This window comes from Notamacropus eugenii, chromosome 2 (genome assembly GCF_028372415.1).
Source record: "Notamacropus eugenii isolate mMacEug1 chromosome 2, mMacEug1.pri_v2, whole genome shotgun sequence".
Taxonomy (NCBI): domain Eukaryota; kingdom Metazoa; phylum Chordata; class Mammalia; order Diprotodontia; family Macropodidae; genus Notamacropus; species Notamacropus eugenii.
This window is the reverse complement of record NC_092873.1, coordinates 358,002,146-358,020,698: the sequence shown is the minus strand read 5'-3', so window position 1 is coordinate 358,020,698 and position 18,553 is coordinate 358,002,146. Positions and strand designations below refer to the sequence as shown.

Here is an 18,553-nt window from a genome sequence, read left to right as displayed (position 1 = left end):
ATTATGTACAAAGTAAGACCCTTCATAATGCAGTACCTGTCATATCTCTTCAGTTTTATCTCATATTTTCTCCCTGTCTTGTACTCTGCTCAGATACATTGTTACTCACAGTTTCTCCTACCCAGCTTGCATGTTCCCACTTCCAACCTTTTGCTGCCTCTGCTTAGAATATTTATCTCATTTCTACCTGTTAAAACTCTGTTCACTCTTCAAACCATAGCTCAAAAGAGACATTTGCCCTCTGAAAATTTTTTTTTGATGCATTTAGCCCTAATTGATTCCCTTGTTTATCTGACTAAAGACACTTACTGTGTTGGGCAGCTAGGTGGAGCACTGGGCTTGAAATCAGGGAAACATCTTCATAAGTTCAAATCTAACCTCAGGAACTTAATAGCTGTGTGACCCTGGGCAAGTCACTTAACCCTGTTGACCTCAGTCTTCTAACTTGTAAAATGAGCTGGAGAAAGAGTGAACCACTCTAGTATCTTTGCCAAATGGAATCATGAAGAGCTAGACATGACTGAAACGACTCAACATCCACTAGACTTGGGTGCAGGAAGACTCTAGATATGAATCCACCCCTTGATGCTCACTAGCAAAGGGGCTGTGCATATGTCCCTTAACTCCTCTGAGCCTCAGTTTCCCCACCTGCAACATGGGGCTAGTTCTACTTCTACTTCATATGGTTTTTTGTGAGGCTCAAATGAAATGAAGTACCGTATATCAGTTATTTATGTACATTCGTCTTCGTAAAAGTTCGACCAGACCGCCCCACTTTGGTGGGGATTTGAATCTAGATTCTCATCCCTCCCTAATCACACCGATGTCATAATACTTTATTTAAATTTTTTTAAAGCTTTAAGTAAAAATGCAATATGCAATATAACATATAAAATATACATAAAGTAAATATATTTATAAGCAAAGTAATGTAATCAATACAAAATATAAAAAAGCTTTAAATAAAGATGAATAAAAAACATAATCTATAAAATACATACAAGTAAAAATATAAACTATAAGTAATATAATAAATATGAAATGTGCAATAAGAGGTTTTGAACAAAAATAAATGATATGAATGTAGTATACAGAATACACATAACTAGACAGATGAAATATGAGGAATGTAATGACTATAAAATAAAATTGGAAAACTCCAAAAAACTCTATTAATGCTTTTCTTGTTTTGATATCTCAGGTTCTTTGGGAAATCCTCCTTTATTAATGAACCAAAGGAAAACATTTAAGCAGAATTGAGACTGCATCAGTCAGGGTGTGTAACACTTAGTGCCCGCAGTCTCTCATCTCTCCGATAAAAGGAGGGAGCTCCTTCACCATTTCTTCTCTGAGGCCAATTACCCAGCGGGAGCCCTCTGTTCTTTAAAAATGAATGCTGGAGGAGTGCGAGCTGTGGCAGGCCCTGGCAAGCTGGAAAGACTGTGGTCAGTGATCTGGTCAGTGTCTGGCTTTGAATCTGTTACCCGAAGCCCAGGCCAGTTACGTTTGGAGAGCTCCATCATGGGAATGTTGGCCACTAGGTGCCACCCCTGGATCTCACCTATCATTGTACTTCCCCTGTGCCTGGTAGAGAGAATTGCACATAGTGGGCACCTGATAATGCTTATGGAATGAACGAATAAAAGAGGGAACTTGGAGGCGTACCCAGACCCTAATGTAGTTTTGTTATTGGGGGATGGTGGAAGCCACAGTTTCAATAGACCCATCCCTGTGATTCCCCATAGTGCTTACTCTGGCTCAGGGGATCCATCTCCCTCTGGCCAAACTGTTGCCTTGATCATGGTCTACAGAGATGGCCCTCCTCTTCTCGATGTCCTGGATATCCTGGGCCTGGTGTGTCCTGTCATAAGGCCTCTTGGCTTCTCCCTAACTCATCACCTACAGAGATCGTTGTTTGTCTTGAAGAGGACCATGACATCAGGGAGGTGATGCCATGACTTACAAGTGAATTGGGTCTAAGTGAGTGAGGGCCGTGCAAAGTCACCAGCCTCGCTTTCTCCCCCAGAGCCATCTGGTTCCAGTAGCAAGATACAGATCAGGATGCCTGGAGATGGTCCTGGGCGCAGTATTCAATCACCACACAAACTTGGGCATGCCTGAGCTCCAGGCCTAGCTCTTAGGGGTAGGAGGAAGGAGGCAGGAAATTCTCTTTCCTGGAGTAGTGGGGCATGTACTTTAGGTGGGACCTTGACTCCTTTGTCCTTTTCTGGGTGTAGAAAGTTGAGGCAGGGGAACATCAGTGACCTGATTCACTAGTATCCTGGGGTTGGGGAGGGGAATATACTTATATCTCCATCACTGAGACCTCCTAGGCAATAGGAGAAAAAAATTTAACTGAATCCAAAACCAAGGAATACAGTGAGTATATCACTAGGGTACACAACAAAAAAGAAAAAAAAATAAAAAGCTGTCCTTCCTGGCCTGGTCAGCCCCATGCCATGGGGTCACAGCACACTGAGAGATTTCCTGACCCCTTCCTTTTTTCTCTTTCTTCTCTCTCTGTCTCTGTCTCTTTTTCCTTTTCCCTCCCCTCTTACACTCTCTCAATTCATTTCGACATGCAGTAAGCTTGTACAATGTGCAAGACCTCTCTGTTTCTTTCTTCCTCTTCTTTCTTCTCACTTTTCTGGTAAGAAAACCTGGGGATTATGCTGGCATAAACATACACCCTGGCTCTGATCTGCCTTTCCATCCTCACTGTATATTACTTCCCCATCTATATACCTTGTAATCCAGCCAAACTGACTTTCTCTGTGTCCTTTCTTCATTTTGCATCAGCCCCCTATGCCTGGAATGCACTCCCTCCTCTCCTCCCCCTCATGGAATCCCTTTCTTCTTTCAAGAGCCAACTCAAGCATCACCTGCTGCTTGAGGCCTTTTCTGACTCCCCTTCCCCAAGTGCTAGCACCCTTCCTCCTAAACTACCTAGTATTTAATGATTTTATGTATATTTTCTTTATTCATTTTATTTACGGACTTGTCTCCTTCATTGAAATATAACTTCTTTAGAGTAGAGATTATTTTATTCTTTGTACTTGTGTCCCCAGTGCCCGGCCAGGCCATCTCCAGGCATCCTGATCTGCATCTCGCCACTGTACCAGATGGCTCTGGGGGAGAAAGTGAGGCTGGTGACTTTGCACGGCCCTCCCTCACTTAAATACAATTCACTTCCATGTGATGGCATCAGCTCCCTGATGTCATGGTCCTCTTCGAGAATGAAGGACCGAGAACAGGTAGTGCTTGGAACATTGTAGGTACTTAACAAATGCTTGTTGATTCATTAATTAGTTGATTGTTACCCTGAGAACACTTTTCAGGCTAGGCCTGTTCCCTTTCACCCCTTTCTTTTCTTTCTTAAAAACACATACATATATTTTCTTAATCCTATTGATGACTTATTTGTATCACGTTCATTTCCAAATATATGAAATATCATATCAAATATATCAAAAACTAAACAAGAAAAAAAGCAGTTCAACAAAATTAATGAGCACATCAAGTGGGTGTGACTGTGTGCAGTGTTCCAGGCCAGTGTCACCCCACTTCTACGAAGCGCTGAGCCATGCAAGTTTTCTCATCTCTTCTTTGCAGCCAGGCTTGGCCATTCCAATGACACTGTTCAGTTTTGCTTTTCTATTCTTCCTATTTGTATTGGTATAGTCACTTTGGGGGCATCGTTTTCCCGGTTTTGTTTTCTCTTTACCTGTTCCTAACTTCCCATGTTTCTCTGAATTTTCCTGCGGTGCTATAATATTGCATTCCATTCATGTACTACCATTTGTTTGACCATTCCTCAGTAAATGCAGCCCCTTTCTCTTCTTTTGCAGGCCTAGGGATTGACTTGTCTGCTTCCGTTATGGCTTTCGTCATTGCTTTTGTCCTCCCTGGCTGCCCGGAAGAGAGGACTGAAGGGAATGGAACAGATTCTCCCAGACCTTCTAGGATCTCAAATGAAGGCACAGCCCAGTAGAGACTTCTGAACGCTTTGACTGCCAATAACAACAGGGAAACAGACAGCAGCAGAAATAAAAAGCATAAGAAAGTTCTACGACCCCAAAGTCTCCACCTAAAGTGGTCCCTGGGGTTCATTGGAATGCCACTGGGACTAAGCCTTCATTTCTCAGCTGCCATCCATACTTCCACCCTTAACTTCCTTATTGTGAGTCTGGCCCTAAACCTTTTTAATCACGGAATTGGAGTTTCCTTTCCATAAGGAAGATTCCATTCTAGCCATCCTCCCTTTCCCCCTTTTTTCAAAGGAAAGAGGAAGCTGCATTATGTACTAAGTATATATTTGGATACACAAAAGACTTTAAGCAATTATTTCCTTCCTTCCTTCCTTCCTTCCTTCCTTCCTTCCTTCCTTCCTTCCTTCCTTCCTTCCTTCCTTCCTTCCTTCCTTCCTTCCATCCTTCCTTCTGTCCTTCCTTCCTTCCTTCTCTCCACTTCTCTTTTTTCCCTGCCACAAACATTTAATAGGCACCTTCTGTAAGTAACACACAGTGGTAGGCACCTTTTTGTTCAGATTGTTTTTAGTTGGATCCTACTCTTTGTGACCCCATTTGGGTTTTCTTTGACAAAGATATTGGAGTAGTTTGTCATTTCCTTCTCCAACTCATTTTACAGATGAGGTAACTGAGGCAAATAGGGTTTAAGTGACTTGCCCAAGGTCACACAGAGAGTGTCTGAACTCAAATCTTTCTGACTTCAGGCCCAGTGTTCTTTCTAGATGCCACCTAGCTAGGTATTTATCCTAGATAAATAAGATATGATTCCTGTCTACAAGGAGCTACATTCGAGTAGGAGAACTGTAATGTAACTCTAATTCCAAATAAAATAATGCATTCAAGAGGGACAAATAAAGAATTATGGGTATGATCATTGTGGACTGTGTATAAAAGGCTGACATTTGAGCAAAGTCTTGAAGGAGAGGTAGGATTTAACAGGTGGAGATGAGGAGGGTGGGGCAGGGTATTCTAGGCATGGGAATGGAGGTGATGCAACTAGGTGGCCCAGTAAATACTGTGTAGGACTTGGAGTTAGGAAGCCCAGAGTTCAAATTCTGCCTCAGACACTTAACTAGCTTGTGACTAACCTCTTTCAGCATCAGCTTCCTCATCTGTAAAATGAGGCCCAAAGAGGTTTGTCCAAATTCACACAAGAAGTAAGTGGCAGAGCCACCTACAACACAAGTAGGTAGACCTACATTCAAAAATCTCATCCTCAGGTCGGATCACTTCTGGAGGACTGTGTTCAGTTTTGGACCATATTGTAGGAAGGCTATTGATCAACTGGAATATGACTGAGATGCCAAAGAGCTTCATATGGGGATTGACTAAAACAAGTGGAGATGTTTAGCCTGAGGAAGAGAAAGCTAAGAGGGGAGATTTTGAGTTTTTCAAACCCAAACTCTTCTGCCTTTCACTGCCTGGCTTGGAGCATCCAGGTGGCACAGTGGATATGGCCTGGAGTCAGGAAGTCTCATCTTTTTTTTTTCTTCTCCCACATCTTTTCTAAATGTGACTATTCTTTTTTTTTTTTTTTTTTTAGTTTTTAACATTCACTTTTATAAGATTTTGAGTTCCAGATTTTTTTCTCCCTTTCTCTTCTTCCCCCTTCTCAAGAAGAAATGCAATTTGATGTAGGCTATACATGTATAATCACATTAAACCTGTTTCTACATTAGTCAGGTTGTGAAAGAAGAAATCAGATCAAAAGAAAAAAACCATGAGAAAGAAAAAGCAAAAAGAAAAACAACAAAAACAAACAAAGCAGATAATGGTATGCTTTGATCTTCATTCAGCTCCCATAGTTCTTTCTCTGGATGTGGACAGCATTTTTCATCATCAGGCTTTTGGAATTGTCTTAGATCATTGTACACTGAGAAGAACTAAGTCTGACAAAGCTGGTCATTGCAGAGTGTTGCTATTACTGTGTACAATATTCTCCTGGTTCTGCTCACTTCCCTGAACATCAGTTCATGTAAGTCTTTCCAGGTTTTTCTGAAGTCTGCCTGCTCATCATTTCTTATGGCACAATATATTATATTACATCTATTACAATACAATATCCATTACATCCATATACCATATCTTGTTCAGTCATTCCCCAATTGATGGGCATCCCCTCAATTTTTGATTCTTGGCCACCACAAAAAAAAGTTGCTATAAATATTTTTGTACATGTAGGTCCTTTTCCCTTTTATATGCTCTCTTTGGGATATAGACCTAGTAGTGGTATTGCTGCATCAAAGGGTATGCACAGTTTTATAGACCTTCAGGCATAGTTCCAAATTCTCCAGAATAGTTGGATCATTCACAACAATGTGTTAATATTCCAATTTTCCCACATTTCTCCAACATTTATCATTTTCCTTTTCTGTCATAGTAGCCAATCTGAGAGGTGTGACCTCAGAGTCATTTTAATGTGCAATTCTCTAATCAATACTGATTAGGAACATTTCTTCATATGACTACAGATAGCTTTTGCCCAGTTGACTTGGGTTTTACTGTCCCCTCCCTTCCCCTCCCCTCTCCTCTTACTTTAAACCTACTGCACTTTGAAAGTGGGACTCCAATAGGCCCCTGTCTATTGGACCTCCAAGCTCTTCTGGACCCTCCTAGCTTTACAGTGATTATCAATAATAATTGTTGCTGGTTCCCACCCAGCCTGATGTCTTTCTTTTTTTTGACCTCATTAAAGGGGCCATGTGCCCTGACTCCTTCTTAAACAGGCCTATTCAATGAATGGGCCTTGCCTCAACCCTAAGCCAGTACCTGCAAAGACCTTGGCCTAAAGGGCCCAAGGTCTCCCAGTGCATCCTGGGTCATCTCCAGTCATCCTGATGAATATCTGGTCACTGGATTCAGATAGCTCTGGAGGAAAAGTGAGGCTGGTGACCTGCACAATCCTCCCTCACTCAAAACAAAGTCAAGTGCAAGTCATGTCATCACTCCTCTGATGGTATGGCCTTCTTTGGCAACGAAGGACGAACACAATAGATAGCTTTAATTTTTTCATCTGAATACTGCCTGTTTCTATTCTTTCACCATTTGTCAATTGGGGAATGACTTGTGTTCTTATAAATTTGACTCAGTTCTCCTTGTATTTTAGAAATGAGGTCTTTATCAGAGACATTGGCTATTAAAAATTGTTTCCCAGATTCCTGCTTCCCTTCTAATCTTGGTTGCATTAACTTTGTTTGTGCAAAACCTTTTGAATTGACTGTAATCAAAATTATCCATTTCTTAAAATTTCATAATGTTTCCTATCTCTTGTTTGGTCATAAATTCTAGAATGCCTCACCTTCCTGAGTTCAAATCCAGCCTCAGACTCTTACTAGCTGTGTGACCTAGGTAAGTCACTTAAATCCTGTTTGCCTCAGTTTACTTACATATAAAATGAGCTGGAGATAGAAATGGTAAACTACTCCAGTATCATTGTCAAGAAAACCCCAAATGGGGTCATGAAGAGTTGGATACGACTGAAATGACTGAACAACAGCACAATTTGACTCCAATCTTTCTTTCTAGCTTTATTATACATTGTTCCCCTTCATACTCTCTCTGGTCCAGCCAAAATAGCCTTCTTGCTCTTCTCCACACATGACACCACATCTCTTATCTCCACAACTTTGCACACTCTGCTGCCTAGAATACTCTTTCCTCATCTCTACCTCTTAGAGTCTCTCATTTCCTTCAAAACTTAGCTTTTTTCACCTTCTGTGTCAGGTCTTTCTTGATCCCACAAACTACTAGTGACCTTCTCTCCAATATAATCTTGTATTTTTGTATTTATACTGTATAAGGCTAGAGATTAGATTGGTGATTTCACTAGAAGAGTGAGAAAACCCCCCTCATCAGTGTAGGTTAACACCTTCTCTGTAATTTATAGTCTTACAGTTACCTACAACAATCAACACATAGCAGGTACTTAATAAATACTTGATGATTGATAGAGCAGTAAGGGATTAAATGACTGGTTCAGGGTATTAGAGCCATTATGTGTTGGAGATAGGACTGAACTCATGTCATAGTAGTAGATGGCACAGTAGATCAACTGCTGGCCCTGGGTTCAGGAGGACCTGAGTTCAAATCTGGCCTCAGACACTTATTAGCTATGCGACCCTGGGCAAGTCACTTAACCTAATTGCTTCAAAAAATTTTACAGAATTTCAAACCCAGAAGGGACCTCAGAAGCCCTCTAGTATAACATACCTGAACAAGAGTCCTTAGACATCATACCTAGTAAGTAATCATCGAGCCTTCATCTGAAGACCTCAGATGAAGATGAGGAACCTCTCCCACCTCCAGAGGCAGCCCACTGCTATTCTGGAGATCTTTGATTGTTAGTAAGATCTTCCTTATATCAAACCTAAATTTACCACTTTGCTATCTGCCCCCCCGTGAAGCCAAGCAGAACAGAGCTAAGCCCTCTTCCACTGAAGACAATACTGTGCCACTTAACTGCCCCTGAAATTGTGTAATTCTGATTATCTTAGGCATATCTTCAGCATCTCAGTACAGAAGTCCTGAATCATTGGCATTCCCCCTTGAGGCATAGGCCTCAGGACACAGGGTTGCTGTGATAGGCCAGCTTTGAGAAGCCCAGAATAATACATACTCTATGTAAGGCTACCTGTAGTGGGGTCCAGAGCTGTCCTCAGGGAGTGGTAGTCTGGGACTGTGGGATCCTACTGTGTAATGCTTTTCTGGTTCCACATTCCTATTTATGTGAAATCACGCTTAACAAATAAGAAGAGTAGGAAGCAGGGAGGAAAGGAAGTTCCCAAAAGTGAGCCTAGGGAAATACATGTGAGGAGGGAGAGGTGCAGTATATGATGTTAATATGGATTTAGAACACTGTTAACTAGGGTGGGGCAACTAGAGCTTTGTTCCAGGAGACTGCATTTAGAAGGCAGAGAATTTAGGGGCTGATGATAGTATTTGCAGTCATTCTAGAAACCCCAGAGCTCAGCATTTGATTAGTAAGAATAATTAGTTAAAATGGGAAGTTGCTAAATGATGGACTGGGGTGAGCTCCTCCCTTTCCCTCAAATCAATTAATCATTCAGTTACTCAATTTATTTATTCATTAAGCTCCAACTGGGGAGTTCCAAAAAAGGAAACAGATTCCCCTCCAGAAGCTCATATTCTACTGCCTCTTTTGCTCTGTGAGTGACTTCCCTATTATTGGGGAGGGGAGAATATCCATGTCTCCACTCCATGGGTGGCTTTCCATCTTCCCAAACCTCCAACTAAAGGTGCATTGGGTACATTTGTGACTTGGGTCCCTGATTTGTGGTACTTTCCTGTGTATTAAGGTTCCTCATTATGGCTTTGAGCTATATATCAACCTTTGTAGCATTAGTTGGTAGAGTCATTCCTGTTGATCCTCTCCCCCCAAATAGTTCCCTTCCTGAATTACTCCTCAGATACAGGGCAGGAGCTCTCCAAGGGGGCCGTCAAGGGCAATCACTTTGGTTCAAAAAGATGGCATTGCTCATAGAGACCTGGGGACCTAAGGAGCCTTTGCTGCTCATCATAACATGAGACACAGTGGCAGGTGTGGCTTGGCGGGGCAGGGAAATAGTTGTACATTCTGTTTTCCTTTCAGCAGCTTCTGGGAACAGCCAGTAATTTCTCTCTTTCTCTTGTCCTATGGAGTTAACATCCTCTCTTCTCACCGACTCATTGGGTAGTGAGCAGTCCCAGTGAGGGAATGAATGACCAAGGTTGCCCCCATCAGAACTAAAAGTCTTTTCCCCAGTCCTGTATCCTTCTTTTGGCCCTAGGACCAAGATCAGAATCTGCACCTCTGTATCTCTCACACAGTACCACCTTCCTTGATTCAATTCAGTTCAGTTAATTCAATTCAGTTAAATTCCACATACATTGATGAAGCTCTGTTGTGAAGAAGGTACCATGTTGAGCCACGGAGATACAAAAATGAATAGTCAAATGGTCCTTTCCATGAAGGGGTTTATCATGTAGTAGAGTGATACAGCAGATACACAAATAAATGCAATATGTAGTAGAATGTGATGGGGGAAAGAGGAGAGCCAAGAAAGGACTCTAAGAATGTTTGGGTCAGGCTGGCAGCAATTTTCATCTGGAGGGTTGCAGGATGAGGGAAGGCTTCATGGAAGAAGCACTGCCTGAGCTGCATCTTGAGGGAAAGGAATTTTAATAGACAGAGAAAAGAAGGTAGATTTTCAGATATGGTGAGTGGAGTGACATGAAGGGCAGAGAGAACAGAGGGTTAAGCATGGGGATGGGGTGGGCTAGAATCAGTGTGCCAGAAGAATAATGTGAAAGAAAACAGAAAAGTAACATCGAAGCCAGATTCTGCGGAGCCTTAAATATCAGGCAGAGGAGTTCTTATTTTATCTTGAAGGTAATAGGGAGCTACTAAAGGTTTTTCAGCAAGGAAGTGACATGGTTAGATTATTGTGGAAGCTCTGTGAAGGATGAATCATAATAATGGATGACATTCACATAACGCTTTAAGGTTTATGAAGTGTTTGACATATTATCCCATTTGATACATACAGCAACTCTGGGAAGTAGCTCCTATTACTATCCCTATTTTATGGATGAGGAAACTGAGGCAGACAGACATTATGATATGTGTCTAGAGTCACCAGCTGGTAAGCCTCTTGAGCTGGTTTAGAACTCAGAGGGGAAGAAACAGATAATATGGAGGTCATCTCGAGAGGTCTTGGCATCTATTTGTATGTAAAGGAAAGAATCAAAGATAACAGAGATTTTGAGTATGGCTGATTGGGAGGATAAAGGTAAAAGTAGAAATAAGACCTCTTGCCCCCTCTGGATCATTCCTAGGGTTGTCTGGGTTTTGAAAGGGCAGATAATCTCATCAGTTCAGCTGAAGTTGAATTTATACCGAAGAAGAAGGAAGGAAGGCTATAGAGGGGACCCTCTTCCACAAATTAGAGTATCAGTCTTCTGGGGCTCATTGACATGTCAAAATCAAAGAGGCTGGGGCATGGGGAGGGGAAAAGAGGAAAGGAGGAAGAAATGGAAAGGAAGGAGAAAGGGATTGCAGAGGATGGAGAAAGAGAGGTGGGGAAGAAAGGGGAGAACCTATGACAGATAAATGAATGAATTATTATTATTAATTAATTAATATTAATCATGTGCTTATTATGTGCAAAACACTGTACTAAGAGTCATCAGAGATTCCAAAACGGAAAATGAAGACAGTCCCTTTTCTCAAGAAGTTCACATTCTAATGGGAGAAACAATACTCGTGAAAACTTTGGGTTGTAAGTCAGATGGGAAAAATCCCGTAGTCCTCAGGGTGTGCAGCAGCAAAGCCAATGTTAATGCCCTCTGTTTAAGGTCATTTCCACCAATAAAATACTATCAGTTTCTGATGTTGAACCACTTGCCAATGCTAAGGATTGGTGACAAGAATATTCTTTTCGGAGTCTTCAGTAGCTGTAGCTATAACCACTACCTGCACAGTATAGCCTGGTAACTGCGAGGTAAGTCGAGGAAGGCTAAGTGTGAGCGTGATGGACTGACTGATAGCTTGTGGGTGTGTGTGTCTGGTGGGGAGTGCCCTGATTACTCTTCATTTCCCAGGGAGATACAAGTAACTTTAGCTGGTTGGAACAAAGCCCTGGATCTCTGAAGTGCTGAGATGGGGGAATTTCTAACAGCACCTTTCTTGGCAGTGTTCCTGTGCTGAGCTCAGGCAGACTCGGACTGTCTCCTAGCCCTGTCCTCCTGCTCAGACCCTCAGTCAATACACCAAAGTAAGATTATTTGGTCAGTTCATGCACTTCAGCTTTCCCCAGAAGCATTTTCACCTCGATCCCACCACTCTCCCTTCTCTCAGGGCTGTCAGCACCTTGATGAGAGTGGAGAGCCTTCTAGGTGTCAAGGGCTAGGGTAGGCACATTGGAAGGGATAGATCTAAGAGATGCGTGGTCCTTGAATTTATAATCTAGTTTGGAAGACAGTAAAATAGTTTAGAAACACTATAGAATTGTTGATCCAGAAGGAGGACTTTGGAGATCATGGAGTCTAATCTCATTTTGCAGAGTAGGAAATTCAGTCATTCCTCTCCCTTTCCCTCCATTCCGAGGAAGTGACTTACTCAGGGTCACAGAGTGAATTAATGACAGTGCTAGAATTAGAACCCAGGTTTCACGGAGCTCCAGTCCAGCGCGTTTCCCACTAAATTACAGTGATCATGGCCTTAGAAGGAAGGGAGGAAGGAAATAAGCATTTATTAAGTGCTTACTGTGTTCCAGCCTTTATGCTAAACACAGGCTAAAATCAACTGAAAAGTTACAGTCCCTGTCCTCCAGAAACTTATATTTTAATGAGGGAAGACTAAACACAATAGGGAGCATTGGGTACATGCCTCTTAACTTAAACTGACTCAGCAATGAATTAGAAACTTCACAAAACTTTGTTTTTAGAGGAGGGGTTCTTGACCTTTTTCCTGTCTTTGACCCCTTGGGCAGTCTGGTAACACCTATAAACCCTTTCTCAAAAGAAGTTTTTAAATTCATAAGATAAAATAAATAGGACTGCAAAGGAAACCAATTTTATCAAAATATAGTGATCAAAATATTTTTTAAAAACTCAACTTCATGGACCTCCTAAAATCTATCCATGATCCCCCCTCTTTTAGAGTTATAGGAGTTCTTGGAGATCATTTAGGCTCTTCCTAGTTATAGGCAACCAGAGTAAAGGAGACATCAGAGTGGCTTAGGGTTAATCTAGGAGGGCTTCTTGGTGGAGTGCAGTTTTTGAGTCCAGAATGGCAGGATCTGGGAGATTTGGATATGGATGAGTGAAGAGTAGGATGGGGTTAACCCATGATAGCTTCTGGTAGTTTTTGAGTCCAGAATAATGGGATCTTGGGGGGCATCAGGATAAGGATTGTCAAAGAGGGTAGGACATCGTCCAGAATGGGAGTTTTTTGGGGAACATGGGATGGAGACCTGTGTAAGGATATGGAGATCAGTGTCAGTAGAATAGAAGCTATCATCTTGACCAGAATGGAGACTCTGGGATGAGGGGTGGTAACAATGCTGGTGAAACAGGGTAGGTGTTTGGTGAATGGGTCTTCATGGCCAGAATCCAATGGGGGAGAGGGATTCACTGCTGGGACTCAGTGAAGGGATGGCATTGGGGAAACAGAAACGGCAGAGAAATGGCCCCAAGATGGAGTCAGATGAAGCTGTCAATCCTTCCCCATGGGCCCACATCAGCTCAAGATGAAACTGAAGGACCCGGGAATTAAGCACTAATGGGAGCTGACTCATAGCCAGAGGACGCCATCTGCTACAATGGAGTCTGGGCAGGGGTTGGCAGTTTCCCTGTTACTCAGCCTGGGGCCTCGGAAAACTCGAGTTGCGAGCCTGAGTCAGGGAGGACTCTACGTTTATGTTTCTTTCTCTCTCACTGTCTTAATGCTGCCCTTAGCTGGTAGGAGTTCCTGAGTGGGAAACATGGCAAATCTGGGAGTAGACCCAGGAGGTGAATAATCCAGTAGCTGGGAGTTGCATAGGACCTTAGGGGTGTTGAAATACTCAAGAGAACGGGGAGTCAGCAGGAGGACTGGGTGCCACCCTCTCAAGCTGGGTATATAAAGGCTGGAGCGATCCAAGGCAGTATCATTCATCCTTTCCCATCCTCTCTGAGCACCTTCTCTGAGCTATCTCTGTCTCTCTGAATATCTCATACACTCTCTCTTGATACCATGACCTCCTGCAGCAGACAGTATACCTCTTCCAGTTCCATGAAGGGCTCTTGTGGGCTCGGAGGTGGCTCTAGCCGTGTGTCCATACTGGGTGGTGGCTCCTGCAGAGCCCCTAGTGCCTATGGCGGCTCAGGCTTTGGAGGCATGTCAGTTACAACCTCCCGCTTCTCCTCTGGGGGGGCCTGTGGCCTGGGAGGAGGTTATGGTGGGGGCTTCAGCAGCGGCAGCAGCTTTGGAGGAGGCCTAGGCAGTGGCTTTGGTGGAGGCTATGGAGGTGGAGCTGGCTTTGGTGGGGGCTTTGGTGGTGGTTTTGGTGGTGGCTATGGTGGTATGGATGGTCTTCTGGCTGGTGGAGAGAAGGTGACCATGCAGAACCTCAATGACCGTCTGGCCAGCTACCTGGACAAGGTGAGAGCCCTGGAGGAGGCCAACACTGACCTGGAAGTGAAGATCAGAGACTGGTACCAGAGGCAGAGGCCAACTGAGATCAAGGACTACAGCCCCTACTACAGGACCATTGAGGATCTCAAGAACAAGGTAGGCCTTGCCTGGTACTCCTACCTGTCTCATCTAATCTCAGCTCTGGAATCTAGAGCAGAACTGAACATAAATGGACAAAAAAGGACATCAGAAGAGATGATAGGTTCATAAATTTAGAGGTAGAAGAGACTACAGCATCTGCCTGGGCCAACCCCTTTATTTTTCAGATGAGGAAACTGAGGCCCAGAAAGATGAAGTAATTTGCCCTGGGTAGTAAAGTGGCAGAACTGAGACTGGAACCAGGTTCTTTCACTTTGTATCCAATTCTTGTCCTATTGTGTTGTCTTGAGGGGATAATAGGGGATAATAATCAACCCAGCCCCTATGAGCACTAAAGAATTGTACCTTTTCCCATTGGGAGGGAAGGTCTCTGCCAGTCATAGGATCACAGATTTAGAGCTGAAAGGGACCTTCGAGGCCAGCTGGCTTAAGCCTCTTATTTTACAGATGATTCTGTAAGTCACTTAATTTCTCACATTTTCATTTGTATCATGAGAGGGGATTTGGACCTGGATCTTCTTGACTCCAAATTCAGCATACTATGTATATTGCTTTTCATCCTTCTTAAATGCTCAGATGTTAGAAAAGTGGGAAGGGGAGGAAGTGTGTCGATCTAGCCTCTCAGAACATCTCTAGTTATCCTGAAATAGTCTAGCTTTGAACTTGACAAGAAGTGAGCATTTCTGGATCTGGAGAAGATTGTATCCTGATTCTTCCTGACTTTTCAGTATGTGGCTGAGATTTTCCCCTTCTGAGCCCAGAAGAATAGGTCTTTCCAGAACTTAGGGATGGGTGGTCAGCAGAGAGGACTGGTGGACCTTGAGGTGGACCATGCCTTGCTGGGTTATTTTCCCCTATCTAGATCTTGATAGCTACAACTGAGAATGCCCAGACCGTGCTGCAGATTGACAATGCTAGGCTGGCCGCTGATGACTTCAGAAACAAGTGAGTGGAAGATGGCAGTTGGTAGAGGTTAAAGTATCTGGGTTGGGTGGTAAGAGATGGCTACTCCTGAAATTTCTAAAACCCAAGGAAGGACAGAGGACAGAAGGAGTTGGGCAACTCCTGAGTGAACACTTACGTCTCTCCTCTTTCCCATTACAGATATGAGCATGAGTTGGCCCTGAGACAGACTGTGGAGGCCGACATCAATGGCCTGCGCAGGGTACTGGATGAGTTGACCCTGGCCAGGGCTGACCTGGAAATGCAGATTGAGAGCCTGAAAGAGGAGTTGGTCTACCTCAAGAAGAATCATGAGGAGGTGAAGCCTTTGACCCCTAGCTAAGGTTGGGGGATAGGGAGACTCAGGAAAAACCTTTCTTTTAGGAGAACCAGCTTCAGTGTTTATGGGAGCTGTGAGGATAGGGGAAAGAAGCCAAGAAGAGGACTCTGGCCTCCCCTAGGACATAGTGCATAGCTAACTGAGTCTCTCTTTCTCTATAGGAGATGAATGCTCTGCGGGGTCACACCGGTGGTGATGTCTCTGTGGAGATGGATGCTGCCCCTGGTATCAACCTCAGCCAAGTGCTGAATGACATGCGTGACCAGTATGAGAAAATAGCTGAGAAGAACCGCAGAGATGTTGAGGCCTGGTTCCTGAGCAAGGTGAGTACCCATACTTCCTGAGCCCTCTGGAGAAAGAGTAAGCCTACTTTATAAAAAGGCTTTATGACTTCCACCTCTTAAATAACCTGACTTTTCTTCCTATTTTAGACAGAGGAGCTCAACCGGGAAGTAGCCTCCAACAGTGAACTGGTCCAGAGCAGCAAGACCGAGATCTCTGAGCTGCGGCGAACCGTTCAGACACTGGAGATTGACCTGCAGTCCCAGCTCAGCATGGTGGGTGAACCAAGCCTCCTGGTATCATGGGTCATTTAAGACACCATCTGTTCCCATTTAGATCCTAACTTAGTAGAAGAGAAAACTGAAGCTTAGATGGGTATAGCCGTCTTTGGAGGTGATGGCGGTGGGAGTCGGGGGGGATTCATTGTAATTCACCTCAACTCAATAAGCATTCATCAAGTGGAAGGCATTGGGCCAGGGTAGAAAGACAGAAATAAAACCAATTTTTGCCCCCAAGGGAATTATGGGAGAAACCTTGTCTAAATCCACTACCCAAGTCTCTAAGGTGTCTTGTTTCAAATCTACATCTTCTGATGCCAAATTCTGTACTCATGTAGTAACAGCTTGATAAATAATTTTTCATTCATTCATTCAATCATCCATCTATCCATCCATTTATCCTTCTGGATTTCTCCTTTCCTTCCTTCCTTTTCTCTTTCTATCATTCCATTACTTTTCTGTCTTTAGTTACTACCACCTCAATAACAACGATATCCCTTCACAGATGTTTTTCATTTATTTAATTTTATTTTTATAACACTGCCTAAGATGTAGTTAGGGTAGGTATTATTAGCTCCATTTTATAGATAAGAGAAAAAACCAAGGCCTAGAGAGGTGAAGTTATTTGCTCCAGGTCACACAAGTTGGTGGCAGAACTGAGTTGGGACTAGAATTCCATGTTCCCTCTCAGTGGTGTGGCCCCTGAAGGAGTGACCCTACTCTTACTGAATTCCTTGTCTTTTTTCCTCTCTCCCCCTCTCAGAAAACCTCCCTGGAAAACAGCCTGGAAGAAACCAAAGGCCGCTACTGTCTGCAGCTGTCCCAGATCCAAGGTCTCATCGGCCAAGTGGAGGAGCAGCTGGCTCAGCTGCGCTGCGAGATGGAGCAGCAGAACCAGGAATACCAGGTCCTCCTGGACGTGAAGACCCGTCTGGAGCAGGAGATCGCCACCTACCGCCGCCTGCTGGATGGAGAAGATGCCCAGTGAGTGGCTAAGTCCCTCTCAGCTTGATCTCCCCCTGACTCCCCCCCACTTATCCTGGATTTCCCTTACCCACAATGCCTTGTTCTAACAGTTACACTTTTCCTTTGCTTACAGTATTCCTACCCAGTACACATCTGGCCAGTCCTCTTACACCTCTCAGGAAGGTAAGGTTCTCTGGGTTTGTCTGCACATTTGGATCTCCCTCTTAAAGCCCATTGACTCATAGGGTACCTGAACCAGAAGGGTCCTTAGAGGTTCTAGGAATTCTTAACCTTTAATTGTGCTATAGTCCCCTTGGGTGATCTGGTGAAACCTACTACTCCTTCCTCAGAATAAAATGATTAAATGCATAAAATACAGAAGACAGCAAAGAAAACCAGTTATGTTGAAATATGGTTATCAAAAAGTACTTTTTTAAAGGCTCATAGACCTCAGGTTAAGAACTTCTGATTCTGGTCCAGTCTTTTCATTTTACAAAAGAGAAAACTGAGTCTCTCCAAGAGGTGAAATGATGCACCTTTGATTACATAGTGACTGAGGGGCAGAGCCAGGACTCGGACTGAGTTCTCTTGACTCTTTGTCCAATGCTCTTTCCTCTTCTAGGCCTTCTCCCTCATTTTATTGAGGAGAAAAACAAAGCCCAGATGGGCACTGCTCTTTTGGGGGGAAGGCCTTGTTTGAATCTATTTTTCTGCACCTCTGAGGAAGGCTTGCTTGAGATTTTCCTTCTGTTTATTTAACCAGACAGAAGGGGGCCCGGCATAACCTTTTCTCTCCTTAGCTCCCACTTCAGTCTCCGGCTTTATGGGCTCCTCTCACTTTCAATTTTTTCCCTCATTACAGGACACTCCGGCCGCCAGACCCGCCCCATCATCAAGGAGCAGATTGTGTCTACCACCCACAGCCAAAGCCAGCGCACCAAGAACTGACCTGTGCACCCTGCCATAGCTGGACTGCAAGCCTAGTTTCCTGTCCCCCCTGGCTCAGCCAGTCATTCGCACCTCCTGATGGTGGAGAGGAGCTGGGCTCCAGGGCTCATGGGCCTGGGAACCTCTGCTACTTTTTTGTATTCCCACTTTATCTCTCTTTCCCCCAGAGTACAACCCTTCCTCCTATAGGTGTCTAATAAAGCTGGCTTTCTGGTTATTGCAAACTTCACTTTCGTTTTCATTATTGAGAATGGGAAGGAGGGATGGTGGGCAAGGTGCAGCTTATATCTTTTTGGTGAGTTGGTTGGCACAGTGTCAGGGTCATCTTCCTGAGTTCAAATCGGGCCTCAGGCACTTTCTAGCTGTGTGACTCTGGGCAAGTCACTTCACCCTGTTTCCTTGAATTCCTCATCTGTAAAATGAGCTGGAGAAGGAAATGGTAAAGCACTTCAGCATCTTTGCCAAGAAAACCCCAAATGGGGTCATGAAAAGTCAG

The 18,553-nt window shown here is 43.7% G+C and overlaps 1 protein-coding gene across 1 annotated transcript; it reads left to right on the top strand.

Moving 5' to 3' along the window:
- Window positions 1–13,671: 13,671 nt before the first annotated feature.
- LOC140528535 (keratin, type I cytoskeletal 16-like) lies at window positions 13,672–18,286 on the top strand. Its single transcript, XM_072646436.1, has 8 exons — window positions 13,672–14,298; window positions 15,164–15,246; window positions 15,406–15,562; window positions 15,745–15,906; window positions 16,015–16,140; window positions 16,907–17,127; window positions 17,243–17,292; window positions 17,972–18,286. The coding sequence occupies exons 1-8, from the start codon at window positions 13,762–13,764 to the stop codon at window positions 18,055–18,057; spliced, it is 1,422 nt and encodes a 473-aa protein (XP_072502537.1). The 5' UTR covers window positions 13,672–13,761; the 3' UTR covers window positions 18,058–18,286.
- Window positions 18,287–18,553: the final 267 nt, after the last annotated feature.